This window comes from Chiloscyllium plagiosum, chromosome 11 (genome assembly GCF_004010195.1).
Source record: "Chiloscyllium plagiosum isolate BGI_BamShark_2017 chromosome 11, ASM401019v2, whole genome shotgun sequence".
Taxonomy (NCBI): Eukaryota; Metazoa; Chordata; class Chondrichthyes; order Orectolobiformes; family Hemiscylliidae; genus Chiloscyllium; species Chiloscyllium plagiosum.
Window position 1 is genome coordinate 49,662,294 of NC_057720.1, and position 18,257 is coordinate 49,680,550.

The window sequence follows — 18,257 nt, forward strand, 5'->3', positions numbered from 1 at the left end:
ATATTTACTTTTGCCTCCCCTCCCCATAGTTTCTGATTTTGTCCCGAAGTCTAAGCTGTGCGGAGGAATCGTGCTTCCGATGCTACAGCCCGCGGTTTAACCGGTTACTGTGGATGGGGACTTGAAGCGGCCTGAGCGCCTACTCACTCTCCTGTGTCAAACACTGTTCAATTGGAATCGGACCAACACTCACACTTGGGACTTTCCTGCCTTCGGTGAGCCCAGAACCCTGTGTGTTGCTCAGGTTGCTGGCCTTCCCGGATTGAGCTGGAGATTCGAATTGAAGGTTAATCGCCAGCACACTGACATGTGCAAACCTGAGAAACGTTATAGAGAGAACTCTGAGAAAAAGTCATTTTCTGTGAAAATTTCTCTTCATATTTTACATGTTAGGAGAAAGTTGTTTGGCATTCAAGCATCTTCTGATTGGGTCTTGAGTATTTTGCTTTCCAGTTGGTGTGAAGCAATATAAATAGTGTTCTGGCTGATTTTTAGATTAGATCCCCTACAGTGTGGAAATAGGCCCTTCAGCCCAACAAGTCCATACCAACCCTCCAAAGAGTAACCTACCCAGAACCATCCCCCTACATCTACTGCTGACTAATGCACCTAACACTATGGGCAATTTAACATGGCCATTTCACCTCACCTGCACATCTGTTGGATTGTGGGATGAAACCCACACAGACATGGGGAGAATGTGCAAATTCCACACAGACAGTTGCCCAAGCTGGGAATTGGCACTGTGAGGTAATAGTGCTAACCACTGAATCACCATGCCACCCCAACATTGCTGAGGTCCCACTGAGATAGTCTTTGTAGCCTTTCTGTCAATTTGACAAAATGAACAATTTTATGCTTTGAAAAATATACTAAGGATTTTTAAAATGTGTCCATTTGTGAGATGTAGATATCACTAGAAAGGTCCAATCTATAGTGCCCTTGAGAAAGTGGTGGTGCCTACAGTGTTGCTAAGTATAGAATTTTAAAATTTTGACAACACAATAAATAAACAAAATATATTTCCAAGCCAAGATGGTGACATGAATTTGAAAGGTAAGTGGAGCTGATGTTTTTTTTAAAAAACCTTTGGTGATTTGATGCTGTGCTTTGAGATGGTGCATGTTGCGCAGGTGATGGAGGTGTGAACGTTTAAGATGGATGACAGTGCTGATCAAGTAGACCGTTGTGATCCATGCAGTGTTGAGTTTCTCAAGTGTGGTTGAGTTGCTCAAATACATGAAATTGGCAAGTATTCTCTCATACTCTTCATTTGGAACTTTAATTGATGGAAAGCCTTTGGCCAGTCAGAAGTTTGCTTACTAGCTGTGCAACACTGAACCTCTGACCTGCTATTGTAGACAGTGTATCTGTGGCCAACCCAGCTACATTTCTGGTTAATGTTAATCTGCAGTATATAAATGGTAGGGCTTTGATAATGCAATGCCAGTGAATGTCATGGCGATGTAGTTAGACATGTTTAGTCTAGAGAGGTGTATTGCTCGGCAATTGTTTAGCATGAATGTAACAAGTTCAAGCCTGCATATTATCTAGATCTTCTTGCATGCAGTTGTGAACTGCTACAGTATCCAACAATTGGACTGAATATCATGAAATTATCAGCAAACATCCCTACTTCTTTTTGATAGAGGGAAAGTAATTGAAGGAACAGCAAACGATAGTTAAGTCTTATACAGTCCCGAAGGGAATACTACATAAATATTCTGGAAATTAGATCTTCAGATTCCAGAAGTCGCCTTCATCTTCCTTTATTGGTAAGTACAACTCCAACCAGTGGAGAGTTTCGTTATGGACTGGGCCAGACCCCTCAAAACCTCATTAAGCAGATAGCCCAGACAATAACTTTGCTGTTTGTTTAGCTAGGTGCATAGTGGCTATTACGACCAGAAGACATAGGAGTGGAAGTAAGGCCATTCGGCCCATCGAGTCCACTCCGCCATTCAATCATGGCTGATGGGCATTTCAGTTCAACTTATCTGCACTTTCCCCGTATCCCTTAATTCCTTGTAAGATTAAGAATTTATCAATCTTTGCCTTGAAGATATTTATCGTCCCAGCCTCCACCACTCCGTGGCAATGAATTCTACAGGCCCACCACTGTCTGGTTGAAGAAATGTCTCCTCATTTCAGTTCTAAATTGACACCCTCTAATTCTAAGGCTGTGCCCACAGGTCTCAGTATCACCGCCTGACTGTACCAAATTCCCAGCATCCCCTCTTTCTAAGCAATGCATTATCTTGTAAATTTCTATTAAATCTCCCCATAACCTTTGAAACTCTAATGAATACAATCCCAGGGTTCTCAGCCGTTCGTCGTACATTAGGCCTGCCATTTCAGGGATCATCCGTGTGAATCTCCGTTGGACACGTTCCAGTGCCGGTATGTCCTTCTAGAGGTGTGAGGCCCACAACTGGACACAATATTCCAAATGGGGCCTAACTGGAGCTTTATAAAGTCTCAGTAGCACATCACTGCTTTTAAATTCCAAGTTAAAAATCACACAACACCAGGTTATAGTCCAACAGGTTTAATTGGAAGCACACTAGCTTTCGATGCGCCGCTCTTCATCAGGGTGATAGATTCCAAACTTCTTTTGATAAATGACAACATTACATTTGCTTTTTTAACCACGGACTCGACCTGCAAGTCAACCTTTAGAGAATCCTAGACTAGCACTCCCAGATCCCTTTGTACTTCGGCTTTATGAATTTTCTCACCGTTTAGAAAATAGTTCCTGCCTGTATTCTTTTTTTCCCAAAGTACAAGACCTCGCATTTGTTCACATTGAATTTCATCAGCCATTTCTTGGACCACTCTCCTAAACTGTCTAAATCTTTCTACAGCCTCCCCACCTCGTCAGAACTACCTCCCTGTTCGCCTAATTTTATATCATCGGCAAACTTTGCCAGAATGCCCCCAGTCCCTTCATCAGGTCATTAATATATAAAGTGAACAGCCTCAACGCAAACACTGAACCCTGCGGGACACCACTTGTCACTAGCTGCCATTCTGAAAAAAAGCCTTTTATCCCAACTTTCTGCCTTTTGTCAGGCAGCCAATCCTCAATCCATACCAGTAGCCCACCTTGAACACCATGGGCCCTCGTCTTACTCAGCAGTCTCCAATGAGGCACCTTATCAAAGTCCTTTTGGAAGTCTAGGTAGATAACATCCACTGGGTTTCCCTGGTCTAACCTATTTGTTACCTCTTCAAAGAATTCTAATAGGTTTGTCAGACACGACCTCCCCTTACTAAATCCATGCTGACTTGTTCTAATCTGACCCTGCACTTCCAAGAATTTAGAAATCTCATCCTTATCAACGGATTCGAGAATTTTACCTACAACCGAGGCTAGGTTAATCGGCCTATAGTTTTCCATCTTTTGTCTAGATCCTTTCTTGAACAAGGGGGTTACAACAGCAATTTTCCAACCATCTGGGACTTTCCCTGACTCCAGTGACTTTTGAAAGATTACAACCAACGCCTCCGCTATTTCTTCAGCCACCTCCCTCAGACCTCTAGGATGTAGCCCATCGGGGGGAGTATTCATAATGTTAATTAGCTGGATCGACTGTTTTTATTTATAAATTATGAAATGAAACACAAAGAACAGAAAATAGAATGTTCGATAACCTATCCTATTAAACCCGACTAAATGATGCTGTTCCGAAGAAACATGCGACAGTCCCAATAAAAACATCCCTTAGCAGAAACAGTAAAACATAGCACAGGCAACTTACAGTTTGCAAGGCGAGAGAGAAGTCAGCAACATGTTTCACACATCCCCTGCTGCAACTGAACCTAAAAATCTCTGCTGCCAGGATCGGCCGCTCCCCTTTCATTATGCAAGTTATTTCTAAAACATGAGAGCCTTTGGCTGAGGTATCATCTGTTTAGGGGTAAACAAATTCACCTCAATAAACCATTCATCTCTACACCAACTCCGCTCTTTCGGAGCCTGGGCTGTTTTACAAGCCCTCTGAAAAAAAATCAAGGAAGCAGTAAATTTTAGAAAAAGGACCAGCTTTGTGACACCTACCTCCTTAAAAAAATGAACCATAAATACCCAAAGATGGCTTCATTTTTAAAACCCCTTAAAAAAAAATTGGTTAGTATTCTAAAACGCACATATACATTACACTGACTATACACATGCAGAACTACATTCAGTTTAGTCTGTGGTACTCCCACCACCGAACCCCCCCCCATGTCTCATTCGAGTCTCAACAAGGCCACGACAATCATGTTTTCTCGACATGCCACATGCACAATTGTCAAATTGAATCGTTGCAACAACAAGCTCTAATTCCAGTCTGGCATTTTTGCCCTTAAATTTCTGCACAAATTTCAATGTATTGTGATCAATGTATACAATCATCTCAGGTGCATTGCTGGTAATATAAACACTGAGATGTTGTAGTGCCAACACCATGCTTAAACTCCCTTTCACAACTGTTGAATATTTCTGCTGATGAACAGTTTCCTGGAGAAATACCCAATAGGTCTTTCTATCTTCTTAGCATCGTCCTGCAGGAGCACAGCACTGACACTCACATTGCTGGCATTGGTAGCCACCTTGAAAGGCTTTGTGTACCTAGGTGTGGCTAATACTGGGGCTGTGGTTAACACAATTTTCAGGCTATCAAACACCTTCTGACAGTCAGTGTCCGCTACAACTTGCCATTTTTAAGTAATTCAATGAGTGGAGCTGCCACACTGTTAAAATTCCGCACAAACTTTCAATAAAATCCACTCAATCCTAGGCATCGTACTACAGCTCTTTTTGTCGATGGTGTGGGAAATTCCCCAATAACTTTTGTTTTCGCATCCTGTGGAGCCATTTGTCCATGTCCAATAACCTGGCCCAGAATGCCTTGGGCTTTGGCTAGGTTTTTCGCTAGGTTTACCACCAAGCCTATCTTCCGAAGTCAATCGAACAAGTCCGATAAATGTTGTACATATTGCTTCCATGAGTGACTAAAAATCACCAGGTCATCGATGTACATAACACAGTTGGGTAATCCAGCAATTACCTTATTAGTTGGTCTCTGAAATGTGTCTGGAGTGTTTTTCATACCAACTGGCATGACTTTGAACTCATATAATCCATTTGGTATTAGGAAAGCCGAAATTGCCTTTGCTCTTTCTGACAGGGGTACCTGCCAGTAGCCTCTAAGCAAGTCGAATTTAGAAACATAAGTTGCTTGTCTCACCTTTTTAATGAGCCTTCCAACCAAGGAATTGGATGTGCATCAGGTTTTGTAACTGCATTGACTTTGCAAAAGTCTACACATAACCACTAGGTACCATCTGGCTTTGACACCATTACTGTGGGTGAGCTCCAATCACTGTAATTCACTTTGATTATGTCATCTTGGAGGATGTATTCAATCTCCTTCTGAACCTGTGCCAACTTTAGAGGGATATGCATATAAGGATGTTGTTTAATTGGAACAGCATCTCCTATATCTACATCATGCACAATTAGGTTAGTACTTCCTAGTTTATATCCGCATATCTCTCCATGTGATAGTACGAAGTCTTTCAGATCATTTTGATTTTTCTCAGGAAGGTAACCCAATAATTTATCCCAATTTTTGTTAATTTCCTCGTCCAATTTGATTTGCGGCATGTCCTGTTCAGAATCCTCTGAACTTTGGTTCTTCCTTCTGTGCTGTAATCATTAACACCTTCTCTTGCTTTCCTTTCCGGTCAAAACACCTTCTGAGCATATTCACGTGGCACACTCTGAGATTTCTTCCAATCTGGAGTCCCTATCAAGTAGTTCACCTCACTCAATTTCCTTTCGATTTGATAAGGTCCACTAAACCATGCTTTTAAAGGTTCACCTGTTACCGGAAGTAACACTAATACCTTATTCCTAATAGCAAAATTGAGAATTTTTGATTTCTTGTCCGCTTTCTGTTTCATTACATGCTGCAATACTTTTAAATGCTGTCTAGCCAACTCCTCAGCACTATTTAGTCGTTCTCTAAAATTTAACACACAGTCCAAATGTATGGTCTCTGAATTCTGACTTACTAATTTTTCCTTAATCGATTTTAATGGTCCTCTCACTTCATGCCTAAAAACTAATTCAAATGGATTGAATTTGGTCGATTAATTTCATGCATCTCTGATCGCAAAAAGCGCAAACGGAATCCTTTTATCCCAGTCATCTGGATAATCCTGACTATAAGCCCCCAACATGGTCTTTAGTGTTTTATGCCATCTTTCTAGTGCTTTCTGGATGGTATGCAGTAGATTTGAATTGTTTATGCCAAGGCTGTCCATAACTTCCTTGAATAGTTTTCATGTGAAGTTTGACCCTTGATCTGACTGGATCTCTATTGGTAATCTGAATCTAGTTTAAAAAAATTGAGTTATTCCTCTACAATCCTTTTAGCTATGATATTGTGTAATGGAATGGCCTCTGGAAAACTTGTTGATGCATCCATTATTGTTAACAAATACAGATTCTCACTTTTTGTTAGAGGACCAAGGCAATCAAATAAGACTCTTGTAAAAGGTTCCTCAAATGCTGGAATAGGTATTAACGGTGCAGGTTTTATTACCACCTGTGGTTTTCCAATTGCCTGACATGTATGACACATCTGGCAAAACTCAACTACATCCTTGTGCAGTCCAGGCCAATAAAAATGCCTTTGTATTTTAACCTGTGTTTTCCTCACTCCTAAATGACTTCCAAGTGGTAGTTCATGCGCCACTCACAACACCCTTCTGTACCCCACTGGCAATACAATTTGATGAATCTCATATTAAGACATCATTTTTCAGGTAATAACAAAAGGGATACATTCAGACTCTTTCTCTGCACATGCCTTTTGATACAACTGTTTTAAATTTTCATCTTTCGTCTGCAACTCAATGAGTTTTGCTGAAGTAAAGATATTTGCATGATCGTTTATTTGCTCCTATTTTATCTCAACCAACTAATTGAACACAGTCTCTGCTAATGCTACTTCAGCTTCCTTATCTGTACCATTTGATCTCTTCTCCTTCAACTGGTGACTCTGTGACCTCTTTACTGCACAATCAGGGAAGATTCCCAGATAAGAATCCTGTATTACTTCACATGCTTGAGTCTCTACTGGCTTTTCAACTACAGTAGGCAGCACCCCTACTGGTAATTCGCAAAGGCAAATTGTATTCCTGAAGCTGAGAGTTTGTCCAGTACTTCCACCACAAATTCTCTACACTTTTCTGGACATTTTAGCCTCACTTTACATAATTGAGCGCTTTTTGTCTCATCATGAATTCCTGTTACCAGTACCTTTTCTGGCAGTAGTCCTTCAGGAGTACATATATCCTCATGCTTCAGCATCACAGGCTAAAAAGATCTTGTCCCTTAATATTGTAACCTCTTTATCTGCTACACCTGGCCCATATGAATAAACTTTACCTTTGCAGGTATATTTTCTAAGCAGATCCGAAACTTCCTCTTTAACCAACCTTTGATCAGCTTGTACACTCTGATACAGCTTTCTAGCTTCCACTGTGCTTTTTGTCACCACTCTAACAAAACTTCCAGGCTCATCTTGCTTTCCTTCGTCTGGCTTTTCTGTGCTTTTCCTAGCCCACCTACACTGATTTCATGTGCCCTACTTTATCACAATGAAAACACTGGAGCTTTTTACCTTCTTTGACCCCTTCAAGGGGTTTCCTTTTTACCCTGTGGTAAGTTCTCCTTATGATCTTCACTGAAATCTACCTTTCCCTTTCCATGTGAGGATTTCTCTTTTCCCCAACTTTTTGCCCTAACGGATTGAAATTGATTCGGGAAGCCCTACTGTGGCTTATGGGCCAACTCATTGTCATCAGCCACTTCAACTGCTAACCTTGCCATTTTAACTCTCTGCTCTTCCATATGAGTTTGCACGATGTCGGGCAGTGAATTTTTTGAACTCCTCCAACATAATTGTCTCTCTAAGGGCATCATAAGTTTGCTCTATTTCTAAAACTCTTATCCACCTATCAAAATTACTTTGATTCTTTCAAACTCATTATAGGTTTGACCAGGATCCCAATCTTAGATTCTTGAAACATTGTCTATAGGTTCCTGGTGCGAGCTCATATGCACTTAAGGTAGCTTTTTTCATCTCTTCATACTCCCCAGATACCTCCTCTGATAGTGATAGTTCTATCTACAAATTTGGTTTGGATCCACAAAACCCACATGGTCACTGGCCACTCCATTTGTTTAGCCACTTTTTCAAATGAGATGAAAAAGACTTCCACATGCTTCTCATCAAATTTAGGGAATGCTTGAATATACTTAAATAGCTTCTCACCAGGCTTTTGACTACCAGGGGTTTGCTCATCCTCACTAAGCCTAACTTCAGCCTTCATCTTCCATTCTTTTATGCTGACTTCCCTTTTTAAGTGTCAATTTCTGAAGTTTAAACTCTTTCTTTCTTACTCGTCTGATAGACCCCTTTGTTCTCTTTTTCTCTCTCTCCTGATTCTAATCATAACACTAACTGATTCATTTCTGCTGCCTTTCATTCTCTCTCACCTCAAACTGAAGCTGCTTCATTTTCAGTTGAATTCTTGCCATTTCTACACATCCCAGTGTTTCCAGCAAATTTAAATACTGAGCTACTGCTGAAATCTTTCCTCACATTAGGAAGTAAATTCATCCCCAGCTTGTATGTTAATTCCCACAGCTTAGTCTTATTTGCCTTTTGTACAAACCCCCAAGATCACTTCTTCCACTTCCAGAACCTCCTTGGTGACTGAAAGTGCCATTGTTATCCGAGCGCTGTTTAAACCACCAAATCAACACCTGAAATAAAAGACATTAACACCTACCACTCACTGTTTAAATCCCGAAAAGAGCCCCCAATCTGTTATGGATGGGCCAAAGCCCTCAAAACCTCTTTAAGCAGGTAGCCCAGTCTGTAACTTCGCTATTCATTTAGCTAGGTGTATAGTGGATGTTTGCGGTGTAAATTAGCCTGGTCGACTGCAAAGGTTTAAACAAACAAAATTTGTTCACATAATTACAGAATGAAACACAAAGAACAGATAATAGAATACACTATAACCTATCCTACCCAAACCCGATTTTGCTGTTCCAAAAATACATGCAACAGTCCAAAAATACATGCAACAGTCCCAATACACGCACAGAAACAGTAAAACATGGCATAGGCAGCTTACTGTTTGCAAGGAGAGAGAGAAAAGTCAGTAACCTGTTGCAAACATCTCCTGCTGCAGCTGAACCTAAAAAACCTCGGCTGCCAGGATTGGCCACTCCTCTTTCATGGTGCAAGTTATTTCTAAAACATGAAAGTCTTCAACTTGAGGTATCATCTGTTTAGGGGTAAAGAAAAAGGGTCCTAATAAACCATTCATCTCTGCACCAACTCAGCCGTTTTGGAGTTTGGGCTGTTTTTATGACCCCTCTGAAAAAAATGAAGGACATAATAACTTTGAGAAAAAGGACCAGCTTTGTGAGTTTTCACCGTTGACTTTGATTTTGCTGATCTTGATACCCTTGCTACCACACTTAGTCTACTTATGCCTTGATATCAAGATCTAAAATCTAAAACTCTTATTGATGCTTGGATGGATAGAAGGAATGGATCATGGTACTCTTGTCAGAATCCAAACTGAGCATGTTGAGCAGGTTAAAGAATAGATAGCTGTGCAATGTCTTTCATTCCCTGTTGATGATAAAGGGATCAGACTTGTCCTGCTTTTTATGAGCAGGATGTATCTGAATAAAGTTCTGTTTTGTTAATTGTATAAATATACTGGAACAGCTTGATTTGAGATACAGCTAGTTTAGGAGCATATGTCTTCACTATTGTAGTAGGTGGAATGCTGTCAGCCAGGTGAAATATGAGTTCCCTGATTAAGGCTGTTAAACTGGCCCAATCAAGGAGTTTCAGGGGTTCTGCTCATTCTAGGAGCCGACTCTGTGCTAGCTGGGTCTGTGTCATTTACCATACACATGTAATAAAGGGTGATTTAGTGATGGGATAACAGCCTTCGTGGAGTTATTTCACTGGCAACAAGAGAAAAACATTCCTATGAAGAGATTCGCTCACAACAGTCATCTTTGAATTTGGGTAAACGTTGCTGACATCATGCCACTATTTGGTAAGCTTGACTCGTTCAATCTTCCCATCGAAGACTGGGCCCAGTATGTGGAAAGAATACATTATTTTTTCAAGGCAATGGTGTTGGGGCAGATGAAAAGCAATATGTAATTCTCTTGACAGCAGTGGACCTGCAGCTTTTTCAGTTATTAGGAGCCTAACTATCCCAGAGGCACTGGATTCAAAAAGCTTTCAGGAGTTGATGGTTTTAACTAAGGAAAGTTATGACTCCAACTCTCCTCTAATTCTGACATGCAATTGGTTTCACTTGACAGTGTGAGCTGGGGAATCCATACCAGGATTTTTGACAAGGGTTAAGACAACTGGCAGAGGCATGTGATTTTGATTTAACCATAAGGGAGATGCTTAGAAGAGACCATTTGATATGTGGGATTAATGATGTGACCATGCAAAAGCGCCAACTAGCTTAAGCGCATCTCGATTTCAAACAGGCACTAAAACTGGCCTTGTCATTAGAAAATGCAGCAAGTGAAGCTTATAAGTTACAAGGTATACCGATGAAAGTGCTCACCCTTGTCAGTTCGATTGAGTGTGGAAAACACCACTTGAGTGAAGGTAATTGTGTAGCCTCACTCATGGCATATGCTGGAGAGAGGGACCCTAGTTCACTCCAGAACAAAACCCCAAAATGAATCCAAGCCTAGCCAAACAGTTAACATTTTCTCAAGGATCTAGGCCGGCAGGCCATTGAAATCACTGCAAGTAAGTAGACTCGGGATAGCAAAATGAGTTCCACTAGGCCTGAAATAAGTAAAATAACTCATAGGTCAATATCCAGGATAGTGCCCACCCTAGAAAGTCCAACTACGGCAGGTTTGGAGCTGTTAAATTGCTTAGCAACATCCAAATCAGAACCAATCAAAATAAGTGCCTGGTTAAATGATTACCCAGTTCTAATGTGGGTCGATACTGGTGCAGCTGTAACATTGATTGCAGAACAAGTCTTTAGCAAACTTTGCTCTGGACTCCAGCCCTTACGCTTGTGCAAGATCCCAGCCAGCCTGCGAACCTATAGATTAAGAGTATAACTTAAGTTCTGATCTCTCATGAGAACAGCCTGTTCAGTTACCACTGATTGTAGTAAAAGGCTTGTGCTGAAGCTTAATGGGGTGAAATTGGTCAAGAATGTTTCACCTTGTATGGCTCAACATCTTTTGATTAGAAAATGGCTGCCTAAGTGAAGTCATGATTAAGTACCTGGAAGTTTTTCCATAACTGTACGAACTGCCAAAGGGGCCATTAAGCAATTCTGCAAGGCATGTGCAGTGCATGCACAAGTAGGGACAGAAATCCAGAGACTGGAAAGCAAAAGAATCATCAAACGAGTCCAGTTTCTGGAATGGGCAGCACCATTCGTACTGATTGTGAAGACCAATGTGTCGGTTCGCCTCTGTGGGGATTTCAGACGAATGGTGAACTGCTTTTTGCAGCTGGATAAAAAACAATTCCACGCTTGAAGAACTTGGAAGCAAAACTGGTGCAGGCAGGAGGGGTTGCTGTCTTTCACAAATCTGTACATGAGCTACGCATACCTGCAAATGCGATTAGTTGAGGATTCCCAGAGGTTTGCTCCAATTAATATCCAGAAGGGTTTGTACCAATATATGAAACTGCCTTTTGGGTTATCATCAGTGTCTTCCATTTTCTAGCAGAAGATGGAGATCATTTTGCAAGGTCTACTCCAGGTCACCATTTATCTGAATGAATTGCTAATAACGGAAGACCAATGAAGATCATATAGAAAACTTGGACATGGTGCTTAAATATTTCTTCAAGGTGGGGGAAAATGTGTATTCCAGGTATCCCAAATAATCTATCTGCGCTGTAGAGTCAACAAAATAGGGTTACACTCATTGGACAATAAAGTGAGGGTGATCAAAGGTGCCCTGGCTCCCATGTCTTTATCAAAGCTTAGGTCTTTCCTTGGATTGGCAAATTATTACGAAAAATTGATATGTAACATTGCCTCCATCCTGACACCTTTAAGTTTGCTACTGAAAAGGGAAATTGTCTCATTGCTAAGATGTAACCTTTAGGGAAGTGAAGAAGCTGCAATTGTCATCCAAGATGTTGGCACACTACAATCACAAGCGAGACATGGTGCTGACATGTGATGCCTCTCCATATAAGGGTACTGTGGGCACACAGGAGAGGAACACCTGATAGCATATGCTTCCCAGACTTTGGCTGATGCCAAACGAAGATATACTCAGATCAAAAAGGAAGGTTTGGTGGTCATCTTGTTATGAGGAAGTTCCACCAATACCTTTACAGATGTAAAGTTGTAATGGTAATATATCACAAACACTGCAAGGGCAGTGCCACTCATAGCTTCAACTTCAACCGTGGGCTCTTATTCTAAGTGCAAACAATTAAAAGTTGGAATGCCATCCAGGAGACCAAGTGGCAAATGCAGGTGCCTTGAGCCTCCTCCCACTGGCGGATGCACCACCAGTGACGCAGACACTTGAAGAGTCCTTCCAGGTTTAAATATTCTGGACACCCTTCCAGTCACTGCTGACAATATCCAACTGTGGACGCAAAAAGATCCCATCCTGGCAAAACTAAAATAGCTGGTAGTGATAGGGGAAGCAAAAAGGCATCACAACCAGCATTGAAACCTTTCTGAACCCAGCTAGACCAGATACCGTAGAGGGCAGCATATTATTATGGGGAGCAAGAATGATTGTCCCTAGCAAAGATTGCTGCTAGTTAATGGCTGAACTACACCAAGGTCATCTGGGAGTTTCCAAAACGAAGATGTTAGCAAGAGGTTATGTCTGGTGGTCAGGATGTATGCTGACATAGCCGTGTTGTTGGGGCAGTGCCCAAAGTGCCAATAAGGACAAAAATTACCACCAGCAGCTCCCCCACATGCATGAGAATGGCTGGGCAAACTCTGGACTCACACTCACGATGCTGATCCTTTCATGGGCAGTATGATTTTAGTCATCATGGAAGCCCATTCAAAGGGGTTGTATATGCATCAAGTTCATTTGTCAAACGTGAAGGTGGCAACACAGGTCAATAGAATGGTCAAGAAGGCATACAGCATGCTTTCCTTCATCAGATGGGATATTGAATACAAGAGTTGGCACGTCATGTTAAGACTTTGGTTCGACCACACCTCGAATATTGCATCCAGTTCTGGTTGCCACATTACCAAAAGGATGTGGATGCTTTGGAGAAGGGGCAGAGAAGGTTTATCAGGATGTTGCCTGGTATGGAGGGTGCTGGCTATGAAGAGAGGTTGAGTAGATTAGGATTACTTTTGTTAGAAAGATGGAGGTTGAAAGGAGACCTGATTGAGGTCTACAAAATCATGAGAAGTATAGACAGGATAGATAGCAAGAGGCTTTTTCCAAGACTGGGGACTCAATTGCTAGAGGTCACTAGTTCAAGGTGAGGGCGAAAAGTTTAAGGAAAAATATGCATGGAAAGTTCTTTATGCAGAGGGTGGTGGGGTACCTGGAACGCGTTGCCAGTGGAGGTGGTAGAGGTGGGCATGATTACATCATTTAAGATGTATCGGACAGATACAAGAATGGGCAGGGAGCAGAGCGATACTGATCCTTGGAAAATAGGCAACAGGTTTAGATCAAAGATCTAGATTGGCGCAGGCTTCGAGGGCCAAAGGCCCTGTTTCTGTTCTATAATTTTCATTGTTCTTGTTCTTTGTTCTATTAGGACAATGATTGAAAAGTTGTGAGCATCTTTTGCAATACATGGACTCCTGCAGATATTGGTCACAGACAATGAGCCATCATTTACTATCAAGGAATTTGAGGATTTGCTAAAGTTGAGTAGTATTCAGCATGTAAGGGTAGATCCATACCATTCATTATTGAGTGGTCTGCCAGAAAGAACAGTCAAAGCTTTGAGGGAGCTTCATTCGATACCAAACTATCCCGGTTTCTGTTTGATTATAGGACTATCTGTCATGCAACTACAGGGCAGCTCCAGCAGAGTTGCTAATGGGGAGAAGACTGTGCACCAGTTCAAATCTGATCTTATCGGACCTGGGGGCAGGGAGGGTATTGGGTTATACGACATTAGAGACACCAATAGAGAACGCAAGACTGCTGTAAGCAAGAGAGGCAGTTTACATCAGGGTTTGGTATCGAAATCACAGGAGCGGCCCTGTATGGGTAAAAGACATGGTCGACCTAAGCTCAGGTACTGTGATGTCCAAAGTTCGGGTAGATGAGGCGGTCCTGAACAAGCAAGTGGACCTGAAAGCTGCAACCTCTCAAGCAGATCAAAAGCAAAACATATCTGGCAAGGCTGTCAGAACCCGTAGATTCTCCTCCTCTGTCTAGCGTTGAAGAAACCTCTACGGATGACATGACCTTGACACTGTTCTGGCCGAGTATTGGCCAAGACAGTCCAGTGCAAGATGTGGGCAACAGACGGGTAAATGCTGCTAGTATCTGAGGCAGAGTCTGAGGAACTGGCAAAATTGCCCCAGGAGAAACAGCAGGATAAAGAACAGGCCTACGTCCCAGGTCTTAGTTGGAGAGGGATGTAGTGATTGGAACGATGTCAACCAGAATATGAGATTGGACCAAGTTAACAGCCCTAATCAGGGCGTCCTGTTTGATATATAAACAGGAGTGCCATGCGGTTCTTCTAATTCCAAGAGCTGGCTCTGTGCTGGCTGAGTCAGTGACACGTATTATGCACATGTAAATTAAGGGAGACTTGGGGACAGGATACCAGCCTCATGGAATTATTTCAACTACAACAGGATATTGTCAGATTATAGCCATTGCTGAGGAAGTCACACAGTAGAAACAGGATTCAGTTCTCCTGAGTAGCTGATCTCTGAGATTCTTGTAAACGCAGTGGTAGTATCCCTACATCTAAATCAGAAGGTCTAGGTTCCAGTCCCACATACACCAGAGATGTGTCATAACATGATTGCACCGGTTGATTAAAATTACTTATGGCCTTTGGAATTGGAATGGCCATCACAATGGGTGGATCAAATTGCTTAAAGGTTAATGTCAGGAAGCTCTGTGGAACGACTGTAAAACTATTCCCTGATCCTTTGCTTGCAGAATCTACCTGTAGCATGCTGCTCGACTGCTTAACATGCATATAGTGGTGTGTTGGCTCACCGGATTGGCATCTCATTTTCAGGTATGCCTGGTGCTGCCTTCCAAGGACAATGTAATAGGTTGATTGGTAAGGATATGTAGTTTTTCTTTGAATTGGCTCTCTCAGACTTGTCAGAAACCAAGTCAGGATTCAACCATCTCAGTCAGCTGTGATACTACTGAGCCAATTCCAACAGACCTTGAAGCATATTGATCTGTGACTATAGATCTGCACTATTTGTATAGTGTGAGGGGAGCTGAAAATGTGTTGCTGGAAAAGCGCAGCAGGTCAGGCAGCATCCAAGAACCAGGAGAATCGACGTTTTGGGCATGAGCCCTTCTTCAGGAATGAGGAAAGTGTGTCCAGCAGGCTAAGATAAAAGGTAGGGAGGAGGGACTTGGGGGAGGGGCGTTAGAAATGCGATAGGTGGAAGGAGGTCAAGGTGAGGGTGATAGGCCGGAGTGGGGTGGGGGTGGAGAGGTCAGGAAGAAGATTACAGGTTAGGAAGGCGGTGCTGAGGGATTTAACTGAGTTGACCTGGGGTGTGCAGTGAGAGAGGGACTCACTGAAATCCTTGTAGAGGGAGGAAGAGAACTTCTTCAAGGAAGGCATCCTTGTAAGAGGATTCGCAGTAGGTTAAAATGTGGAGGGAGGCCATTTGTCCACACTGTTGTTGTAATCCAAAATTAGTTCTGCCTGCTATTCCTTATAGCTTCATATCTTCAACTACAGGTTGTTCTGCTATAATGTGCATTTTGTCAACGCAATTTGACTATAACACAATTAGTGAATTTGTGAACGGGTTTTCTACAGCTCAAACTCCTGTTGGCTATTACACCCGGGACTAGGTGTCGCGGTGTGCAGAGGAGAACTTCATGGTCAGTTGGTTTGCAAGCTTTCTGAAGTGCTTCTTGGAAGATGCAGTGCTGTACTCAGTCATTTTAGGCCCTGTTGTGTTTTTTGCAAATCTTGCTGTGTTTTCCATGAATATGAAAGGACAATGTTGCAAGAATGTCAACAGGTGAAAAAATCATGGGTGCTGACCATAAAAGAAAAGCTGTAAGACTTGAAAAGAAGCTAGATGTTGTTAAATGTTTTGAGCACAATGAAAGGACATGTGATATTGTTCGTACAACAGGAATACAGGAGACTACACTCCACGCCATGAGAGACAATGCAGAAAGAATTAAAGCAAGCTGCGTTTCTGGAACAGGTCTGAATGCTAGCAAGTCTGTGAGATCACGAACAAAGGAGCATGAGGAGATGGTGCAGCTTCTAAATGTGTGGATAGAAGATCAATTGAAAAAGCAGTCTGGGACCACCTTTCTCACTAAAACAATTTATGAGGACCTCAGGAAAAAAGTTGAAAATCCTGTAGATGTGCCTTCAGTGCTGGTAGTGGCTGGTTTGCTGGAGTTAAGAACTGTTTTGCTTTTCGTAACATAAAGTTGTGTGGCACAGCTACCAGTGCAGTTGAGGAATGTACGCTTTCATTTCCTCCCATGCTGAAGAAAATTGATTGAGGAAGCAGGCTACACCTTAGATCAAATCTTCAATTTGGGTGATACAGGTTTAAGTTGGAAGCGAATGCCATTCAGAACCAACATTTCTAAGAATGAAGCTCACGCTCCTGGTTATAAGGCCGCAAAGGATCGTATGACTGTATTGTTGAGTGGGCAAAAGTGAGGACTGCAGATACTGGAAGCCAGAGTGTAGATCAGAGTGATGTTGGAAAAGCACAGCAGGTTAGGCAGCATCCAAGGAACAGGAAAATCGACGTTTCGGGCAAAAACCCTTCATCAGGAATGGAGGCAGGGAGCCTCCAGGATGGAGAGATAAATGGGGAAGTGGGGCTAGAGAGAAGGTAGTAAGGTGTACAATAGGTGAATGGGGGTGGGGATGGAGGTGATAGGTCAGAGAGGAGAGTTGGGGAAGATGGCTAAGAGTACAGTAGGTGAATGGGGGTGGGGATGAAGGTGATAGGTCAGAGGGGGAGGGTGGAGTGGATAGATGGGAAGGGAGATGGGCAGATAGGACATGTCATGAGGACAGTGCTGAGTTGTATTGTTGAGTGCCAGTGCTAATGGAGACTTAAAGCCTGTGTTGGAGTTGTTGCCAAGCTGCAAGCCTTGAAAGGTTGCCTTAAATCCACTTTTGTTGTTTATTTCAGATCAAGCAAGAAAGGGCAGATAAGACAGATTTTTCTAAGCTTATTGTTGATGTTTTTGAGGATGTTTTTAGAAATTATTGCAGGAAGAAAAATTTGAATTTCAAGATTCTCCAAGCCATCCTCCCACCATTGGTGAGCTTTCTGAAAACATCAAAGAACTATTCCTACCTCCAAGCACAACCTATCTCCATCAACCCATGAAGCAGGATGCAATCGCAATTTTTAAAGCTTATTTTTTTAAGGCATGCATTCAAGAAGCTGATTGCAGCTAATGAGGGGGTTAATGAGGACAGTGTTGTTCAATTTTGGAAGAGCTTTAACATTAAGAATGCTATTGACATCATTGTGGAGGCCTGGGATTATGTCAGTAAGGATTGCTTGCATGCAGTTTGTCAGAAGCTGCTCCCAGATTTTCTTCATGATTTTGAAGGTGTTGAACCGTCAGAAGAGCTGCCAGCACTCAAAGAACATTGGATTTGAAGAAGTGGACACTGAAGATGTTAAGGAGCTGCTTGAGTCTCATTGGGAAGACCTCTCCACAGCTGATCTACAACAACTTGTTTGATTAGATTACCTCCAGTATGGAAACAGGCCCTTCGGCCCAACAAGTCCACACTGACCCTCTGAAGAGTAACCCACCCAGACCATTCCCTTTCCCTACATTTACCCCTGACTATGCGCAATTTAGCATGACCAATTCACCTAGCCTGCACATCTTTGCATTCTGGGATGAAACCAGAGCACCTGGAGGAAACCCACGCAGGGACAGGGAGAATGTGCAAACTCCACAGGCACCCGAGGTGGGAATCGAACCTGGG

The 18,257-nt window shown here is 42.3% G+C and overlaps 1 protein-coding gene across 1 annotated transcript; it reads left to right on the forward strand.

The window, feature by feature from the left end:
- The first annotated feature begins 715 nt into the window (after positions 1 to 715).
- LOC122554376 (CENPB DNA-binding domain-containing protein 1-like) lies at positions 716 to 17,015 on the forward strand. Its single transcript, XM_043699284.1, has 2 exons — positions 716 to 1,056; positions 16,408 to 17,015. Exons 1-2 carry the CDS (start codon positions 1,044 to 1,046, stop codon positions 16,713 to 16,715), a joined length of 321 nt encoding a protein of 106 aa, XP_043555219.1. The 5' UTR covers positions 716 to 1,043; the 3' UTR covers positions 16,716 to 17,015.
- The last annotated feature ends 1,242 nt before the right edge of the window (positions 17,016 to 18,257 follow it).